At 41.0% G+C, this 16,192-nt stretch overlaps 1 protein-coding gene across 1 annotated transcript in view; it reads left to right on the top strand.

Moving 5' to 3' along the window:
• Positions 1–16,192, top strand: part of IFFO2 (intermediate filament family orphan 2) — a 57,605-nt gene that overhangs the window by 21,255 nt on the left and 20,158 nt on the right. The window contains exon 2 of the mRNA XM_090024048.1: positions 16,035–16,095. Within this exon, the coding sequence (XP_089880174.1) occupies positions 16,035–16,095 (61 nt within the window). The remainder of the gene's footprint in view (positions 1–16,034; positions 16,096–16,192) is intronic.

The following is a 16,192-nucleotide window of genomic DNA, read 5'->3' as shown; positions in this document are numbered from 1 at the left end:
CTCTTAGCGTCAGGAGTGGCTATGGCCTTAAAAACACTCCTCTGCCCCTATCAAACCCCACAACCTTAGGTTTGGAATCACATCTGGGATATTTTCACAAGCAAGAAAAAACATGTATAGCTTTATGGTATGGTATAGGTAAGCAGATTTTGCTCCTAAGTTAATAACGTTAATTTTCTCAAGCTGATGCTACATATTCAACAGGAGAAGATTCTGATACAGGGAGCTGAAATGAAAAACAGACAAACCTGGTCAGCAGTTTTATAGAAAAAATGTAGCGCCATCAAAACCAAACTTGCTGTGGGATTTAAAAAAAATCTGTTTCTTTATTCTCTGCTTTCTAGCTGAGAGGAGTTTGTAGTGTCTTTGGGATGCTTTAAAAAGAAAAGAAAAGCCCCTTCGTAATTCAGTAACAGCCATGATAGCTAATTGGTAGGCCTATGCAAAGTGGCTAGTATTCGATTCAGATTCGGGGGACAGGGATTTGATTCGGTGATTCGAATCACTGTCCCGAATCATTTCGGCCAAATCAGGTTGGCCCATCCCTTCGTCTTCATCTTTTTTGAAGATTCGGAGAACTTCAGATTGATTTGGACTTTTTTATTGGTCTCCTAATTCGATTTGGTTTTGGAGATTCGGCCCCCAGATTGGGCTGAATCTCCTCTGAATCGAATTGGCACCCAAAGCTTCGCACAGCCCTACTAATTGGTATATAGAAGGAATTGGATAAATAGGCACAACAGAATCCCACTAAACCAAAGATGTGCTTGGGATGGATAGGCTGGATACATCATCAGGCTGACTTCAGCATGGAAAGTATGTGTGAAATTTATCATGTGCTTAAATCTTTATGCACGTCGGGTTGAGCAAATAAAAGAATGCCTCTACGTAGACAAATGCATTTCCATTCCTCTTCTGCATTTGGGTAATCTATGGTTCCACCCCAGCTACTAGGGATGGGAGGCTTTTCTCCCTACTGCCTAAGATTTCCCACAGTGGCACCCCTAAAGAAAGTAGGGAGTTGGGGTGGGCCTGGCAATTTATGGGGTTTTAATACAGCTTTCATGGGAACTGTCCAGAAGAAAGAGTGCCAGTAAGCCAGCTGCATTTTGGATTAGAAAATGGCATTGGACACGAGAATGTTTGGCAAATGTTGTGTCTTTCCATGGTGGAAACTAAAAGCTTCAAAAGCTGCCACAAAGGGGAGTTGTCATTTTCCAGAAACATCTAGAAACAGACCTTTCCCTGTGCATGTGATAATAAGGGTCTTGAACCTTCAGATCCATCCTCTTTCTCAGACTGATTAAATGAGATGGCTGATACTCGGATTGCCTGGGGCCCAAGAAGCATCCACGATGGGTGGCTTTGAATACTTCGTATTTAGGAAAGTAATATTCTGTCCTTCAAGAAAGCAACAGCCCAAATAAGCCATGATTATAATTTGGGGGTTTCTTCAGTGGCTTGCCAAGCATGCTGCCTTACTGCCAAATAAGCACATATGTTACAATAAAATATTTAGATGGAAGAAATCTTATACCATGGGTGGGCAGACACCTTCCCCCTTCCCACCCAAAGTGAGAGCTGCTCTCACATTAATATTTTCATCACCTTGCCAAAACATATCAGGCTGCCAGTCTATCTCAAATCGGTGCCTGGGTGAAAACAGCTTCAGATGCTTCTTGGTTAGATGTAATCGTATTTATGATGTAATCTTACTCATTTTGCAGTGTGAGAGCCAAATCCTATTCCTGGATTCAAATGTAAGAACCCTTATACAGTAAACAGTTTGGGTCTGTCTGTCTTTGAGGATGAAACGCTGCGGTAGAATGATCTGGGATGGGTGGCATTTTGTTCTGTCTTCATATAACACTTACCATGCTGGCATTCCTGGCCCATGACTTAAGACTGTGATGATACAAACTTCTTAGAGTACAATACTGCATGGGAATAAGGGGAGCAACTGTTAAGCGTGAGGACAGTCGGGAGTGACCCAGGGAGCACCATTGTTATAGGTTAATCTCTAAATTGATGTGTTTGGAGATTTTCAGCCTGGGCTGTAGTCTCCTTCCAGCTTGAATGCATGCTGCAAAAAAGGCTGCTCAGACATGGCAATTGTGCTCCCAAAATAAAACCAAGTGTTTATGGTTATGCAATTAGAAGCATGATGTTTATCCTATACAGTCTTCTCCCCTAGAAAATGGGATGTGTTATTGAATGGAGGCTCTGGTTATAATTAAACAGCTTCCCCCCCCCCCCATTTCTTTTTCTTAGGGAATCCACTATCCAAGCTTGGACCTCTAGGTGTCTAGGTCTTTTGGTGAGCTGCTGTGATGGATAATGCTCCTGTCCCTCATGTCATTCATCCTTTATCTTTGAAATATTTCTAGCCTACAACCAGAGGCCTACTTCTTTTTTTAATCCTGACTTTTATCTATTCTTTCTATATGAAGGGAAAAATCATGGATTTATTGCTATAGTCTGTTTTACCACTTTGTCAGAATATTCTTCTTGCAGCCACAAAAATGAATTTGGACAAAAATCTAATTGAAACCGGACTAGTATTAGAGAATACGTTGGTTTTTTTTTTTTTTTTCTATTAGTGAAACCCCAGTTTAAAGTCCCATGCTTTTCTTGACTGTTCTTTCGCACAAGGCTCTCTTGTTAGCAGCTAAAATTGGGATAGCTACTTGTATAGCAGAAGCAGTAAGCTTATTTAGACATGAAAAGCAGGTAATTGCTAGCTGTATGACTGAACAGGCTTTGTTTCCCTAGGTGCGGCAGTCATAGCAAGGAAGCAGTGGAAATGGAGTTTTAACAGTTGTAAAGAGTTTTAAATGTGTAACACATGTATAGCCTTAAATATTATATACAGTTCACAGTTGTTGGTTCAGGGCCTTCAAAAATACTTAATAGTAAATAAAGGGAAACTTAATATTTTTGTGTTACAGGGTGATTGGTGTTGAACCCTCAGGTGTGTTAAAACTTTCCATATTTGCACAATAGGAAACGCGTTAACCTGAAGTTGTAGTATTCCTAATAATTTTAGTGTGGACTTCTTACATGCAGGTTGTCAGTGGTACCAAGTTTTGTGCTGAAGAAGAAATTCAGCTTGATTGTTAACAGGCAAACTGTTTTATTACATTGGGAGGAGTGTTTGGCTATACAGTTGTAAAGTGTCTTTCTTGGCTTGCACATAAGAAGAGGTGAAGGCAGAGGAAATGGCATAAGTTCAGCTTTAACTTTATTAGTGAATATCAAAAAGGGAATTTACATAGTTGAAAAGGTAGAAGGAAATATAGGGTGTGTTTACATGTGCATTGAAGCAAGCTTAAATTTAAGCTAATGTGCATTAATGCACATTTAAGTGGTTTAGGCAGGGATCTATACACGCAGGTGTTAAAGCGCATTAACGCTGCATGGGTGGACTGACTTGGGACTAAAGTTAGTGTAACAAGTCAATCCACACTCACAGCGTTAATGTAGCATGTAAACTGATTTAGGACTAAAGTTAGTCCCAAGTTAATCCACACACACAGCATTAATGCACTTCAACACTATGACACGTGTTAATGCGCTTTAATTATTTGCACCTCCAATTTGATACCTGCACTTGTAGGTATCAAATTTAGGCACAAATAGCCTAAATTCACCATTTTTACTGTGCGGTAAGGGCGCACACCTGTAAATATGCGCCCTTAATATGCATTAACTTAGGCTAACGCATATCAAAACGTTATGTGTAGATGTGCCCATAGAGACCTGGATAAGGGTGGCTACATAGTACAGGCTTGGGAGGGGGAGGACACAACTAAATTACATAGTAAGGGTGTAGCCTACTTGGCCCAGGGGTGACTTGGGGTAGGGGAAATGGGGGCAGGATGCTTATAAAGGAGGGGATGAGGGAGAGTCCAGGTCTAAGAGTTCACAACCCATTGGAGCGGGGTGTCAGACATTCCCCTCTGGATCACTTTATCAGTGCCAACTTTATCAGCCTAGGTGTCCTGCATTTTATCATAGTCCTTGTTCTTGGTGACAGACTGGGTGCTATCTTATCAGCTGGGCTATACACTTGTATCTTGCATTGCAAGAAGCAGGGTTGTGTTCCTGTGAACTCCATAATAGTTTAGTTGTGGGAGGAAACTTGGTGTGCTTTTAATCCTGTATGAGACCTAAATAAATGTAGGTGCTTTGTAAATAAAATGCTAAAAAGGCATGGTGAAACTGGAGAAGACCTTTTAAAATAGAAGTCTAGCTCCTCAAAAACAATTCTTCTTTCTGCAGGTCTGAGTTTCACTAGTGTAGCACAGCTACACTTCAGTGAACCGATGCTGAAGCCTTTCATATAACACTTGATCAAAAAAAAAATATTGCAAATAGACTTCTATTGCATGATCTGGTCCACACAAAAACAAGGGTTCTCTTTTTTTTTTTTTTTTAGCTTCTCACTGATTGATATAAAGCATGTGTGTGTATTCCACTGTGTTTAAAATAAAACTATTTATCCCCATGTCCTTCCACTTAGAGCTGAGATGGTTTCTATCTGTAGAACAAATGTATTTGTGAAGCGCACAGGTGGCTGGTTGAGCTCTTGGTTTTAAGTCTCTTCTGATAAATAGCAAAGGTATTTAGAGAGGCAAGTAGTAGATGCAGCATATGGTATATGGAGAGATTGTATCGAAACTTTCTTTTGTAATAATAAATACAGCCTAGTAATCTACCTGGAGAGGCTGTGTGCTCATTCCTGTGGGATAATTAAGAGAAAGCATTCTCAGTGGGTCTGTTGTAAACAATGGAGAAAAGAAGTCTTCCTCGAATGAGACTTTAAGCCCGTTGGTAGCTTAGGTATTTACAGTTATTATCTGAGCACAAGTTGACTGAAAATCCATGAACCAAGCAGTTGCCAGAGCATGAAACTAGATCTGCAAGTTTGGTATTATTTTGCTAAAGTGGAGGTCAGCAACATGGCGGTTGATAGATTCATCAGAATAATACCTTGCTACTCTGTCCTTTGCTCAGTGAAAGGAAGGAAGGCTGACTTCATGACCTTCATTCAAGATAGCACTATTGTTGTAAAGTAAGTTGCTAATGCAGTGTCATCTCCTGCTGTAAGAATCTAGCATAGGCATTCACGGTAAAGAACTTGTTGGGAATTTGATCTTTTCAGCCCATGTTTTCTCAGCTTGGTTTGCCACAGAGCTGAATGTGTTGTCATACTTCAGTTCAAATGTCCGTGTTAAATTTTCACAGTAAAACCCCTTAATGGGAAGGTCTCTTTGCTGCCTTTACTTCAAGAAACTGGCAAATATATTGCTGACACCATACAGCAGGCTTGTCCACGTTGTGCTTTAAACATCATTTTGAGCAAATATTTTGCACGTTAGGGTCAAGGCTACCTTTTGCTGGAAGAGCCTAAGTTGGTAGCTTTATGGAAGGTGAGGGTCAAATCCTACTGCTATTCCTGCATTAGGGTACAGTAAAATTTCTTTCTTCTAAGATCCAGAATACCTTTGTTTTTATTATGGTGATACTACCAAGTATATATCATGCATGAGAAAAACACAGCTTGGAATACCTGAAAGCTTGCAAGGAAAGACACTTTTTGGCCACCATTCAGTTGGTCTAATAAAAGATAGCGCCTCTACCACAAGAGTTTTGTTTAATCAGTTCTGACACATGTAGCACGCTACCTTTTGTGTACCTTGACTTAAATAGCACCTTTATTTTCTCTGGAAGAATATCGGCTTCCACCCAATTCTTTTTTAAACCCTTGTAACCTTCTGCTTGGATTTTTCTCAAGAACAAGGTGGTATCAGAAGCAAACACTGATTGCTTTTGATGTGGTTCCAGTGTCAGGTTCAGAAGAATTTTCCAGGTACTTTTAATTGCCACCTGTAATTGCACAGCGTTTTGCAAGCTGGAGTACTGCATCCAGTTTGGGCACCGCACTTCAGGAAGGATGTGGAGAAGCTTGAGAGAGTCCAAAGAAGGGCTACACATATGTTTTAGAGGCATGGAGAACAGGCCATACAATGAGGGGCTGAGGCATGAGTCTGTTCAGCCTGGAGGAGAGAAGTCTCAGGGGGGACTTGGTGGCAATCTATCAATATATAAAGGGTGCATATTGGGGACTGGGAGAACGTCTTTTCGCCAGGGCTCCCCCGGGGAAGGCTAGGACTAATGGTCATAAATTGCTAGAAGACCGCTTTAGATTAGATGTAAGGAAAAACTTCTTTACAACTTGAATGTCCAGGGTCTGGAATAGACTCCCCCAGAAGTGGTACAATCACCTACTCTGGATATCTTCAAAAAACACCTGGATGCTCACCTTGCTGGGGTCAAACAGTCTTTCCTGCCCAAGCACAGGGGGCTGGACCTTATGATCTTGGGAGGGTCCCTTCAATCTGCTAACATCTATGCAGCTATGAGTTGTTATAGCAGCTCCCTTTCAAGGAACCACCATTGTTCAAAGGCTTGCAGGCCAGTGTAGGCTGAGCCCAGGTCTAGAATTAGGGCTCTTTTGTGATGGCAGATGACACTGCTGAAGTTAGGATAGATGGGAGGGTCATAAAAGCCTGAACCTAGGCTGTGCATTAAGCTGTGAAGTACAGTACCTTTGGCCAAGTATCTCTTCCTGCGTGCAGGGATTCAGTTAGTAAAAATGCATCTGTACAGCCAGTGGATCTTAATACAGTCAATGTACAGAGAAGACAATGGATACTTAAGTTCTCTTTTACTCTGACATGCGTATCGTGTAAGTTTTTACTATTTCTGCTTTGCCATTCAAATACATGCAAACTGCCCACCTGAAAATAAATCTTTCCCAATCTCCTTCCCGCTCAAGAATTCTTCAGGCACACCTCTCGAACATGTGCTATGCGAATATTCCTAACTTTGCTTTCAAACACCTTGCAGCAGGTCTTTCACACCAGTTACTTTACTACTGCTGATTCCCTTAATCCGTAATCTTTGAGCTTTTGTGTTCCTAAAGCACCATCTCCTGGAAGCTTCTAACTGTGTGAGGCTCTGTTCTCACTTGATTTGCTGTCTAGTTCTACCTTCCACGACTGGAAAAAAGGTTGAAAGATACTCCAGGTATCTCCTAAAAGTGCAGAAATGATAAGGCCAATAAGAAGAATCCCTACCTCGTTTTAAACACCCCAACTTTTTGGTACCTGTCCTAATGATTTTGAACATTTTGAGATTGGCAAGGTAGTGCAGAACTTTATACAGTAAAATTGCTAAAGATTTGACTTGCAAGGGCTCACAACAGTTCTCTAGTTTAATGCATTCAAATCAAGACCAGATGAGAACTGAAACTGAGATATGTCCTATTTAGTACATAGAAAGCACCCACCAACACGGATAATGTTTCCATATGCAGCAAGACATTTTTTTTTAATACATTTGTGTAACAGAGAAAGTATATGGGCTTCCCCTGTGTTTTTGAATTGCCCTGTCAATCTGATTTGCTATAACTGCTCAATTTTTTGACAGGGGAGTGTAAAGGCACTGCTTGTCCAAACCGATTATGAACTAGTAAAACTATCCTAAAGGAAAAGCACAGGGACTATTATTGGTGAACTTGGGAATGGGGGAACAGAGACTGAAATGGTTCCTGAATGAACAAAGAGGGTTTTTTGTTGTTGCTGTTAGTTTTTTTTACATGGGAAGCAACTGTAAAAGCACTGTCTGGATTTGCATCAAGCCCTATATGCTGACCTTTAGGTCTGAGGATACAAATTAAGCTGTCTGGATACAGAACCTGAACAACTCTCAGGAATACCGGTCATGTTAGCCTGGTGTTTTGGAAAGTTGTTGCTGGGCTGGCTGACTTGTTGGCCAAGTGATTTTTTTGGGACTTGGATAAAGGAGGCTCTTACCGCTCTGCTGCAAGCTGCAGTTTTAACTTTATTCTGCTGCAGTACCGGCACCAGGGTTGAATAGACGCAGACATTTGCTTTAAATGAATGCATTTGACGTGGAACTGATCAGTTAACATTTTAATTCTTATTTCACTAAGAAGCCAAAGTGCCTGGGGCTCAAGAAGTCTGTTCTTAGAATAAACTGTAAGAAACTATATAGCAGAATCTCATTAAGGTTCACTGTGGGTTTATTCACAAACCCAAACTGTCGTCTGACTTTGCATAACTTGCTCACTGTTTCATGGCATGTGGAAGTTTCTTATCTAGAGGAATTTATCTGTTCAACAGGGGTTCTATAGTCGGGATGGCACCATGTTACAAAATTACTGTTGCTATCGCAATTGAATAGACCATAAGATATTTCATGGGTGTCTTTGTAAGTAGCCTTCATTTCTGGCAAAATACATCTGATGTAGAATTCTCCCTGACTCTCAGTACTGTTTGTTAACTTTTTATAGTTAAATGTGAATTAACAAAGTGCTTCCTAGTGACTGGAGTGGAACAGATGTTGCGGTATTCGAAACAGGTTCTTTCCCTAATTGGACAGAAAGCATAGGTTCAATCCTGGGGAAGACTTCTGATAGATTGGCATGGCAATAGCATCCTGATTGAATAAATTTATACCCTTCTGTTCTAGAAACCTTGAGCATGAGACTTTCATCTCCCCAGCTTCCAAAACGCATTCTCTCCCTCCTCCCATAAGCAGTGTCATTCCCCATTTGAATTCGTGAGACATGGTCTTTCTGAGACAAAGCATTGGATTTTAATCTGAGTTCTTTGTATGGCAGCAAAAGTATGTGCCACCACTAGGGCAAGAGTTGAGTTTGAAAGAACTGGTGCACCTGAAGAACTGCTTTAAACATTAGTGGCGACAGATATCATGTAAATGTTGGGAGACTGGCTACATGGGCATGTTACTACAGACCTACAAAGAGATGGATGGTGAGATTACAATGAGTAATCTCAAACAGTTACATTTGGTTGGGCTTGAACATGTTGAGCATCAATCACATCTTGTGCCAATGTTAGCAAATGCCGAGGCATGCCCTGCCCCTTGGACTTCACCTAAACCTGAAACCACAAAAGAACAAGCAACACTTGCCACGCGGGAACGAGAGACCAAAACACGTGTCTCGAGCCGGTGGCGTTGCCTTTTGGGCAACACCCAAGATGTAATTGTTTGGGACTGGCATAGAAAGTACTTTTATTTTTTTTTCATCTCTTGCCCTTGTAGGTGGGGCACATAAAAGCATGCATCTCAACTGCTTCGCATCTAAAGGATGAGTCTTACGTAGGCGTGCCTCGCATGCCAGAATGAAACATTGATGTCGTCTTCTCTGATTCGTTGACTCTTGTCTCTTCTTGTACGTTTCCTGTCTCCCAGAAATGACATGGACACTTAACATTTTTTGTTGACATGTTTGGGCATCTGGGATCTCTTTTACGTTCAGGCTTTTGCATGAAGGTACAGTTGAGGGTTAGCCCTTTTTGTTCCATGATGGGACCCTGTGGGCTTGTGAAGAGATCCGAGGTTTTCCTGTGATCCCAATGCACTGTGACAGCGAGGCAGCCCATCAAGAAAGGAGATCAGGCAAAGCTTAGGTTGGTAGCTGAGAGATGGGACGACAGCAGAAAACTTGAGCCATTCCATTCAAAGGGTTCAGCATCCCACTACTGGTTTTCTTAGCTATTATTTGTTGATGGTGTTTTTTCAAATATCCAGGGAAACTGTATTTTCCAAATGAAAAATAGAATTAGCATTTAAAGGGATAAGAAAATACTTCATTTACCCTTTTTTAGGAAGGGTCTTCTTCAGTGAGGGAGGTGATAATCAATTAGCCAGACATTATGGAAAGTTCCCCGTTTTCTTTTGAGTTGGTCGTCTTAGCATTGGTGACACCTTTTATGTGTTGTTTCATTTCTGTTTCAAAGGAAAAAGGGTGTGCAGTGTGACTCAGCCATACCGCAAAACCTGTAAGTAGTGTTAATCCTTGCAGGCTACTCAGTATCATTTAGTGTTTTGTTAGCTTAACATCTTGTACCTCACCCATAGAAAAGGGAAAGGAAAAAAAAAAAGGAAACATCCTCGTTTTTCTCCTGAGTTATGTAGGAGACTCGCTCTTAATTCTTGATTGCAGGGGAAGTGTGGGAGCTTGAAGCTGTGGTGACTGAATACATTTGCGATGTAATTGTCGCATCTGGAGAAGGGGAAAGGATCCTTATTTTTTATCTCGACTGCCCATTTATATTCTAACATGTGGATATGAGCCTGTGAACCTAGCTGGTAGTCATCCTGTCCTTGGTAGGCAGAAAGGATTAAAATTGCCCTGTTCTGAATTTTATTTAAAAACTGAATGAAATAAAATGAATAAAAATAAAACCAAAGTCATCTAAAAGTTTTGATTAAAAAATTTATTTTAAGCTCTCTCTGGGTTGACATTGGCTCCTGCTTTGGTTTGTATATCCTGGTGGTTTTTGGCTCTGCAGCTCTGAAACAGTGACTTTGCAGCTGGAAATCTTAGCAATTGATGTGTGCGAGCCAGAAAAAATTTATATTGGAGACTCGCCGAAGCAGCTGTCCCGTTGATATCCTGCAGCACAAATGTGAGGACTGCTGTTTTTCAGGCTATAGTCTGTACAGTCATTTCCCTTCTGTGCGTTCTTCTCCCAAAAATTCCCGTCACCTCTGCTGTTTCTCCTTCAGAGCAGCAAATGTCACTGCCCCAATGGGCAGAGCTGATCTGCTTTCCCACTGTTCTTGCCAGAAAGTTACATGCAGACTTATGCTTGCTGATTAAGCAAGCTGGCCTTCCCCTGTCTTCGGGAAGAAGAGCAACGACTATGTGATCAAGAAACCCTCGGGAAACGTCTTCACAGCAGCACCACTGACATGCAGAGCTGATCAGGTTGCTTAGAAGCAGAGGATTTTTGAGGGCATCTGAAGCATGATTTAAGATTTGCAGACCAGTCACTTAGGGGGTGCAGAGTAGGAATTACCTAGACTAAAAGGTGGTGGGAATATTTAGCATACCTTGCAATGAAACAGATGTATGAATGGTAGTTAGCATCTACCTAATGATATGCTGGCTCTCTATGCCTATTGCTGCCCTCCTAGGAATATATAGTAGCAACAGTTGCCCAGGGCCCTTTTAAAGTACATGTGTTGCAGCAAATGCCATAACTGTATCAAACAATCTTTCTATTATCTAATTTTGTTGGTAGCATTAAAAGAGAATTTAATCTTCAATTAAGTCAACCTCCTTCTTACACAACCCTTGAGAGATGTTTTTGGGAGCGAAAGTGGTGGGGAAAATGAAGACTCTTTTCCTTTCCTTTTTTTGTTTTTTAAAGGTATGACTGTTTTGTGACTTCACTTCTTTTGCAGCCAGTTACATGGGGCTAATCAGCCTGGGGGTAGGGAAATACATTCTGAGGCTGAGAACCAAATTACTTTAATGCTCTGTGATTTATTATAGGGCCCCTGGTTTTTCATCAGTCTAATGCAATGTCTGGCGTATATTCAGAAAAAACTTCAAATGATCCATCTGGCTTTACCATCCCCATGATTAAAAGCCCAGGTTCTGGGTTGCCTTTGAGATGGAGGTAACTTAGTCTCAGCATACCTTTTAACAGGCTGCGGCTTTGCAACTCCCCCCGCTTATCTTGGGCTTCTGCCTGAAGGAGGAGATCTCTTTGACCAGGGTGCAAGGATAAGCATCCCAAGTCAGTGGAACTCCATGGAGTAATGGAGGTTGGTTAATTATACCCCAAGGTCTGAGTAGACTCTGCAAGAGGTAGGGCTTTAGCCATTGCCCACTGGCTAAAGTACTGGGGTAGGAACATTTGCTTGCTTTTGCATGGCAGCCAGTAATTTATATATACACATGCATGTAATATTTGCCAAAAGCATAGCCTTCTTGCGGGTCTGCATTCTGAATGGCTCAAAGGCAGATAACACAGATCTCTTCACCTGACTACCACTAGTACTCCCAGTTACAACAGCTCAGAAATTTGGAAACGTGGTTGACAAGCAACACACTGCAACTTTTCCAATGCCTGCTCATCCTAAGATGCTCCTATCACTGACAGATTACTGGCAGCTATGGGAAGAATGATTAAGGTCCATTTGACACACCCTCCATATTAACAGAAGGGGTCTATTTTGCAGCCAGTGAATTTAATTTCCTGCTTAACAGGGAAGCCCAGAAGGTGACTACAAACAAAGTTTGAAAAGATCCACATCTGTCACATATAGGAATGCACGCGTGATTAGCGGCTGAAAAGCAAATGGGATATTGGAAGCAAAAGCTAAAAATATTTATGGCAAATAAAAATGTCAGGCTACACATTTTAGTCTGCTTGGCAGTAAATCTTTGGCAGCAAAATTTCCATTTCAGTTGCTTATGGGATCGTTTGCTGAATGCCCTCCTCCTATGCATCTCTGCAGCTGCTGGCACTGCACTTGTGCTGTCGCTACCCAGTGCTGCTCTTGCTGCTACTGCATTAAGATATGACACATTCAGGTGCTGTTGAGAACTGCAGCACAGGCACAGCTGCTTTGTTCTTCCCTGCTGAAATGATCCTATGGGCAATCAACCGCATTCAAAAGGCAAATCCAATGCAATCAGCATGAAGGTTTTAGGGCTCAGATGACTGAGAATTGTTCAGTGTGATGTAAATGGCCCGTAATCCAGCCACATCACCAGGATTCTTTGTGAACTTGAAAATGATGGAATTCTACTTATTGGCAGATTTAACACGGCTGATAAGGCTGCGAAACTGAGGAAACTGCTTCCTTTCCCTGGAACGTGCTTCATAGACTTTTAATAGATTTCAGATGTTAGGGTTGGAAGGGATCTTGCAGGATCATCGGGTCCATATCCCTGCTTCAGACTATATAAGCAGACAAGGTTCTATGGGTAAATGTGAGATATATGTTATTAGTCCCACTAAATAGTTGGAAAATTTGTTCTTTGCAAGCTTTTGGGTACAAACACCCTTCTTCAGGCAGAAGGAGGGTCAGAAGAAAGCTGTTTGTACTTGAAAGCTTGCAAAGTTTTCCCAGTCTAATAAAAGATATTGTATTTGCCCAAAGACCCTTCTTCAGGCAGAGGGAAAGTCAGAAGAAGGGTGCTTGTAGCCAGAAGCTTGCAAAGAACAATTTTTCCAGTTATTTAGTTGGTCTAATAAAAGATACCAGATTTACCCAAAGAACCTTGTCTGCCGCTGTCCTTAGACCAACATGGCTACAACCTACACCTTCAGGCTATAATATATGTATTTTTTTTGCTTGGTTTTCAATATCGATGACTTGCCACTTCTGATTTAGCTGTAAGAATGTCAGAGTGAGAACAGAAATAATTTGCATGCCTTGTTATAATTAGACCACAGGGGTGTTTTTAATCATTTAGTGGTCTGTATTTACTCGATTAGTACAAACAAATGTCTTAATGGCAGCGATCAGTCATAGTTTGTAACTAGGTTTTCAGATTCCCAGGGATGCCAGGGGATTTGTGGAGTGAAATGTCTGAGCAGACTCTGTGACCTGCCGCATACCAAAGGTTTGCTTAACGGAAACTTACTGCTGGATGTTTAGCCGACTGAGTCAGCAGGCCCTAATTCCTTGTAACTGTGCCTGCCAGAATCCGAACTTCTGCTCGACTATAAAAAGAAGCTCGATTCTAAGAGAGATTCCCTTTATTGCCAGAGGAAGCCACTGTTTTGGTTTAGGGTCTCAATTTATTTTAATGAGCCTGGAGAGCGTCAGAAGAAATCGTACAAAGATGGAACATCTGATGTTAATAGACTTATGTGAATGAGTTTTCTATAGGGTGCATGCATTTAAGGGTAAACATGCTTTCATCGAGAAAAGTGATAGGCGCCAACCTTGTGCACATTAAAGTTCACAATGGAAAAGTCTTGACTGCACCAGGCTCTCCAGAACTTGGATGACTTGATAACCCTTGCCCGAAAACTAGGGTTTGGGGTTTTTTTCACTGCATAGGCTTTCTGCCCATGTGAGAAGTTGTCCCGCATCTCCATACACTAAACAAGGTTGAATTATAAATTCAACCCTGTTTAGTGTATAAACACTTGGGGATAAATTTTATTTTTTGCCATTTGTAATTGCCACGTATTGTGGTGTACTGTGAGGCTATATGCCAGACTTCCTACACAGCTGGGCCTTAAAAAATAATTAAATTGTACACTGGTATTGTTAGTATCCAGCCATGCACTGCCAGGTCTGTTTAGGAAGATAAAGATTTTGTCCTGAAGGGCTTTCCTTGTAAAAAGACAGTTGTCTCTGGTTGATCAATGGAAAGAGACCACAGTAGTCTGTGTCTCGGTAACTAGAAGAACTGAGAGCTAAAGCTAATATACTGTTAGTGTCTGAGTTGCAATGGCTGCAAGATAAGCTTTAGCAAATTGAGCAAAGCAATAGATGCATATTTCTGCAATTTTGGAGGGGGAGAAAGCAAGATTTTTATTGCTAGATTGCCTAGTATTGACCTCAAGGTGGGGCAACGGTCCAGGGTTTATAAGATCTTAGATTTGTTTTCTTTCTCCTTCCTGACAATTGAAGAAATGCAGTTTAAGTGGGTTTTTTTTGTTTGTTTGTTTGTTTTTTACACCTTATTCTTAATAGGGAAAATCAGAATGCTTTGAAAAGACTAGAAACTTAAGACAGATCAATGGCACTAACAAAAATTTACCTTTACAAAAATTCTGATCTGTTGAAGTAAAAATAGCACACTTAAGTTACATTCTAGACCTTGGAAGGTTATTGGCGGACATATAGGAGTTTCAAAATAACACTGTTTGCATTGAAAACGGAATAAAGGGGACACTGGAAAAGGAGGGAGGAACATAAATGATGCTAAAAAGCTGCCTAGTTGAGTTTATACCTTTCTGATTTTTTTTTTTTTTTTTTTTTTTATGCTGTACTTCTCATTCTGTACCATAGAGATTATATCCGGCCCTCTTCAATGCTCTAGAAAAATGAGGACTCTTCAAACAGCTTTTAAATAGCTCATGGCATTGAGACCCCACAGTATAAATCTTACCACCTCAGAGGCTCCTTGACATCCTTCCATCTTCTCTTCTTGCCTCTGTTTTTGTTTAGCTGACCGTCTTTGCTTTCCATGGCTTGTGGTAGTTCATAGCGATCTCAAACATGGGAAGTTGCTCCTGCTCTTGGATTGGGTTGTGGTTTGAAAGGGCAGCTTTAGAAATACTTGTTGAATTTCTTCATGTGCATATTTATATTTGGGGTCATTTATCTGAAATGGGCCTTATTCAAGAGCATTGGCGTATATTTAAAATAGTGGCTGGTAAGACAGTAGTTCGAGCAATTTTTTGGGGGTATGAATCTGTTCCATGGTTTCTGTATTTTTTCATGTGCAGTAAATAATGACGTTTAGACCACTTACACCATTCTCTTGGGTAGACCAATAATCGACTACCAATTTCAGTTGTTCCGTGCCTGGGAAGCTGGGTTTTCAGTTACAAGAACGCATGGAATAGATGACATCTTTCATGAGAAGGCCCTTGCTTTGCTTTTTCACAAATATACTATATGAGCTTCTGCTTGGGCCTGGAACAAGAGACCTTCCCTAATGTTCTTACTGTACCTCTTTCACATGACAATGAAAGGGGCTGCGTTGTTCATACGTAGAGCATACAAGGACACCCACGCAGGCTATTTTACTCTGATATGACTGAAATAAACCCAGAGGCATTTGAAGATACTTTCTTGCATGGGGTATATAATTAGTCTGTGGAATTCAGCAGTCCAAATACAGAAGTGGTAAAATTACTGATTTGGATAGTTAGGAAGAGCTTCATCCTATTCCTGTTCCAGTGAAAGTGTCCTATTTTTATACAAGTCCAGATGCTATGTGCTAAGAATGGGAATGGTGTTGGCAGCAGTTAGATTAAATTTGGTTTGATAGGTTGAAAATGGGTTGTGGGTTCTGTACGTGTGCAAGGAACCGGCTGGACAGACCCCTTCACATGTAGTCCCTGTCGAATCTTTTTGGAAGTGTAAAAACTTGTTTGGAATTGAGGTTTTGGTAGTGTTTAATTCCTGCCTGCATTTTGTTTTTCTTTCAGATGGGAGGAGGAGTTGGCAAAACGAATGAATCTGGAGTCTATGGTAGAAACCCTGCAAGAGGTAGGTTCTGAATAGAATCTGGATTTTCTTAATTTTGGCATCCATCATCCCTCTGATTTCTCAGACTAAAGTATTTTGTGGTAGCCATTTTGTTTTC

The sequence above is a fragment of the Crocodylus siamensis genome, chromosome 12 (genome assembly GCF_052110815.1).
Source record: "Crocodylus siamensis isolate JL-2025a chromosome 12, ASM5211081v1, whole genome shotgun sequence".
NCBI lineage: Eukaryota > Metazoa > Chordata > Crocodylia > Crocodylidae > Crocodylus > Crocodylus siamensis.
The sequence above is the reverse complement of the archived record's forward strand: the minus strand, read 5'-3'. Positions and strand labels throughout refer to the sequence as shown.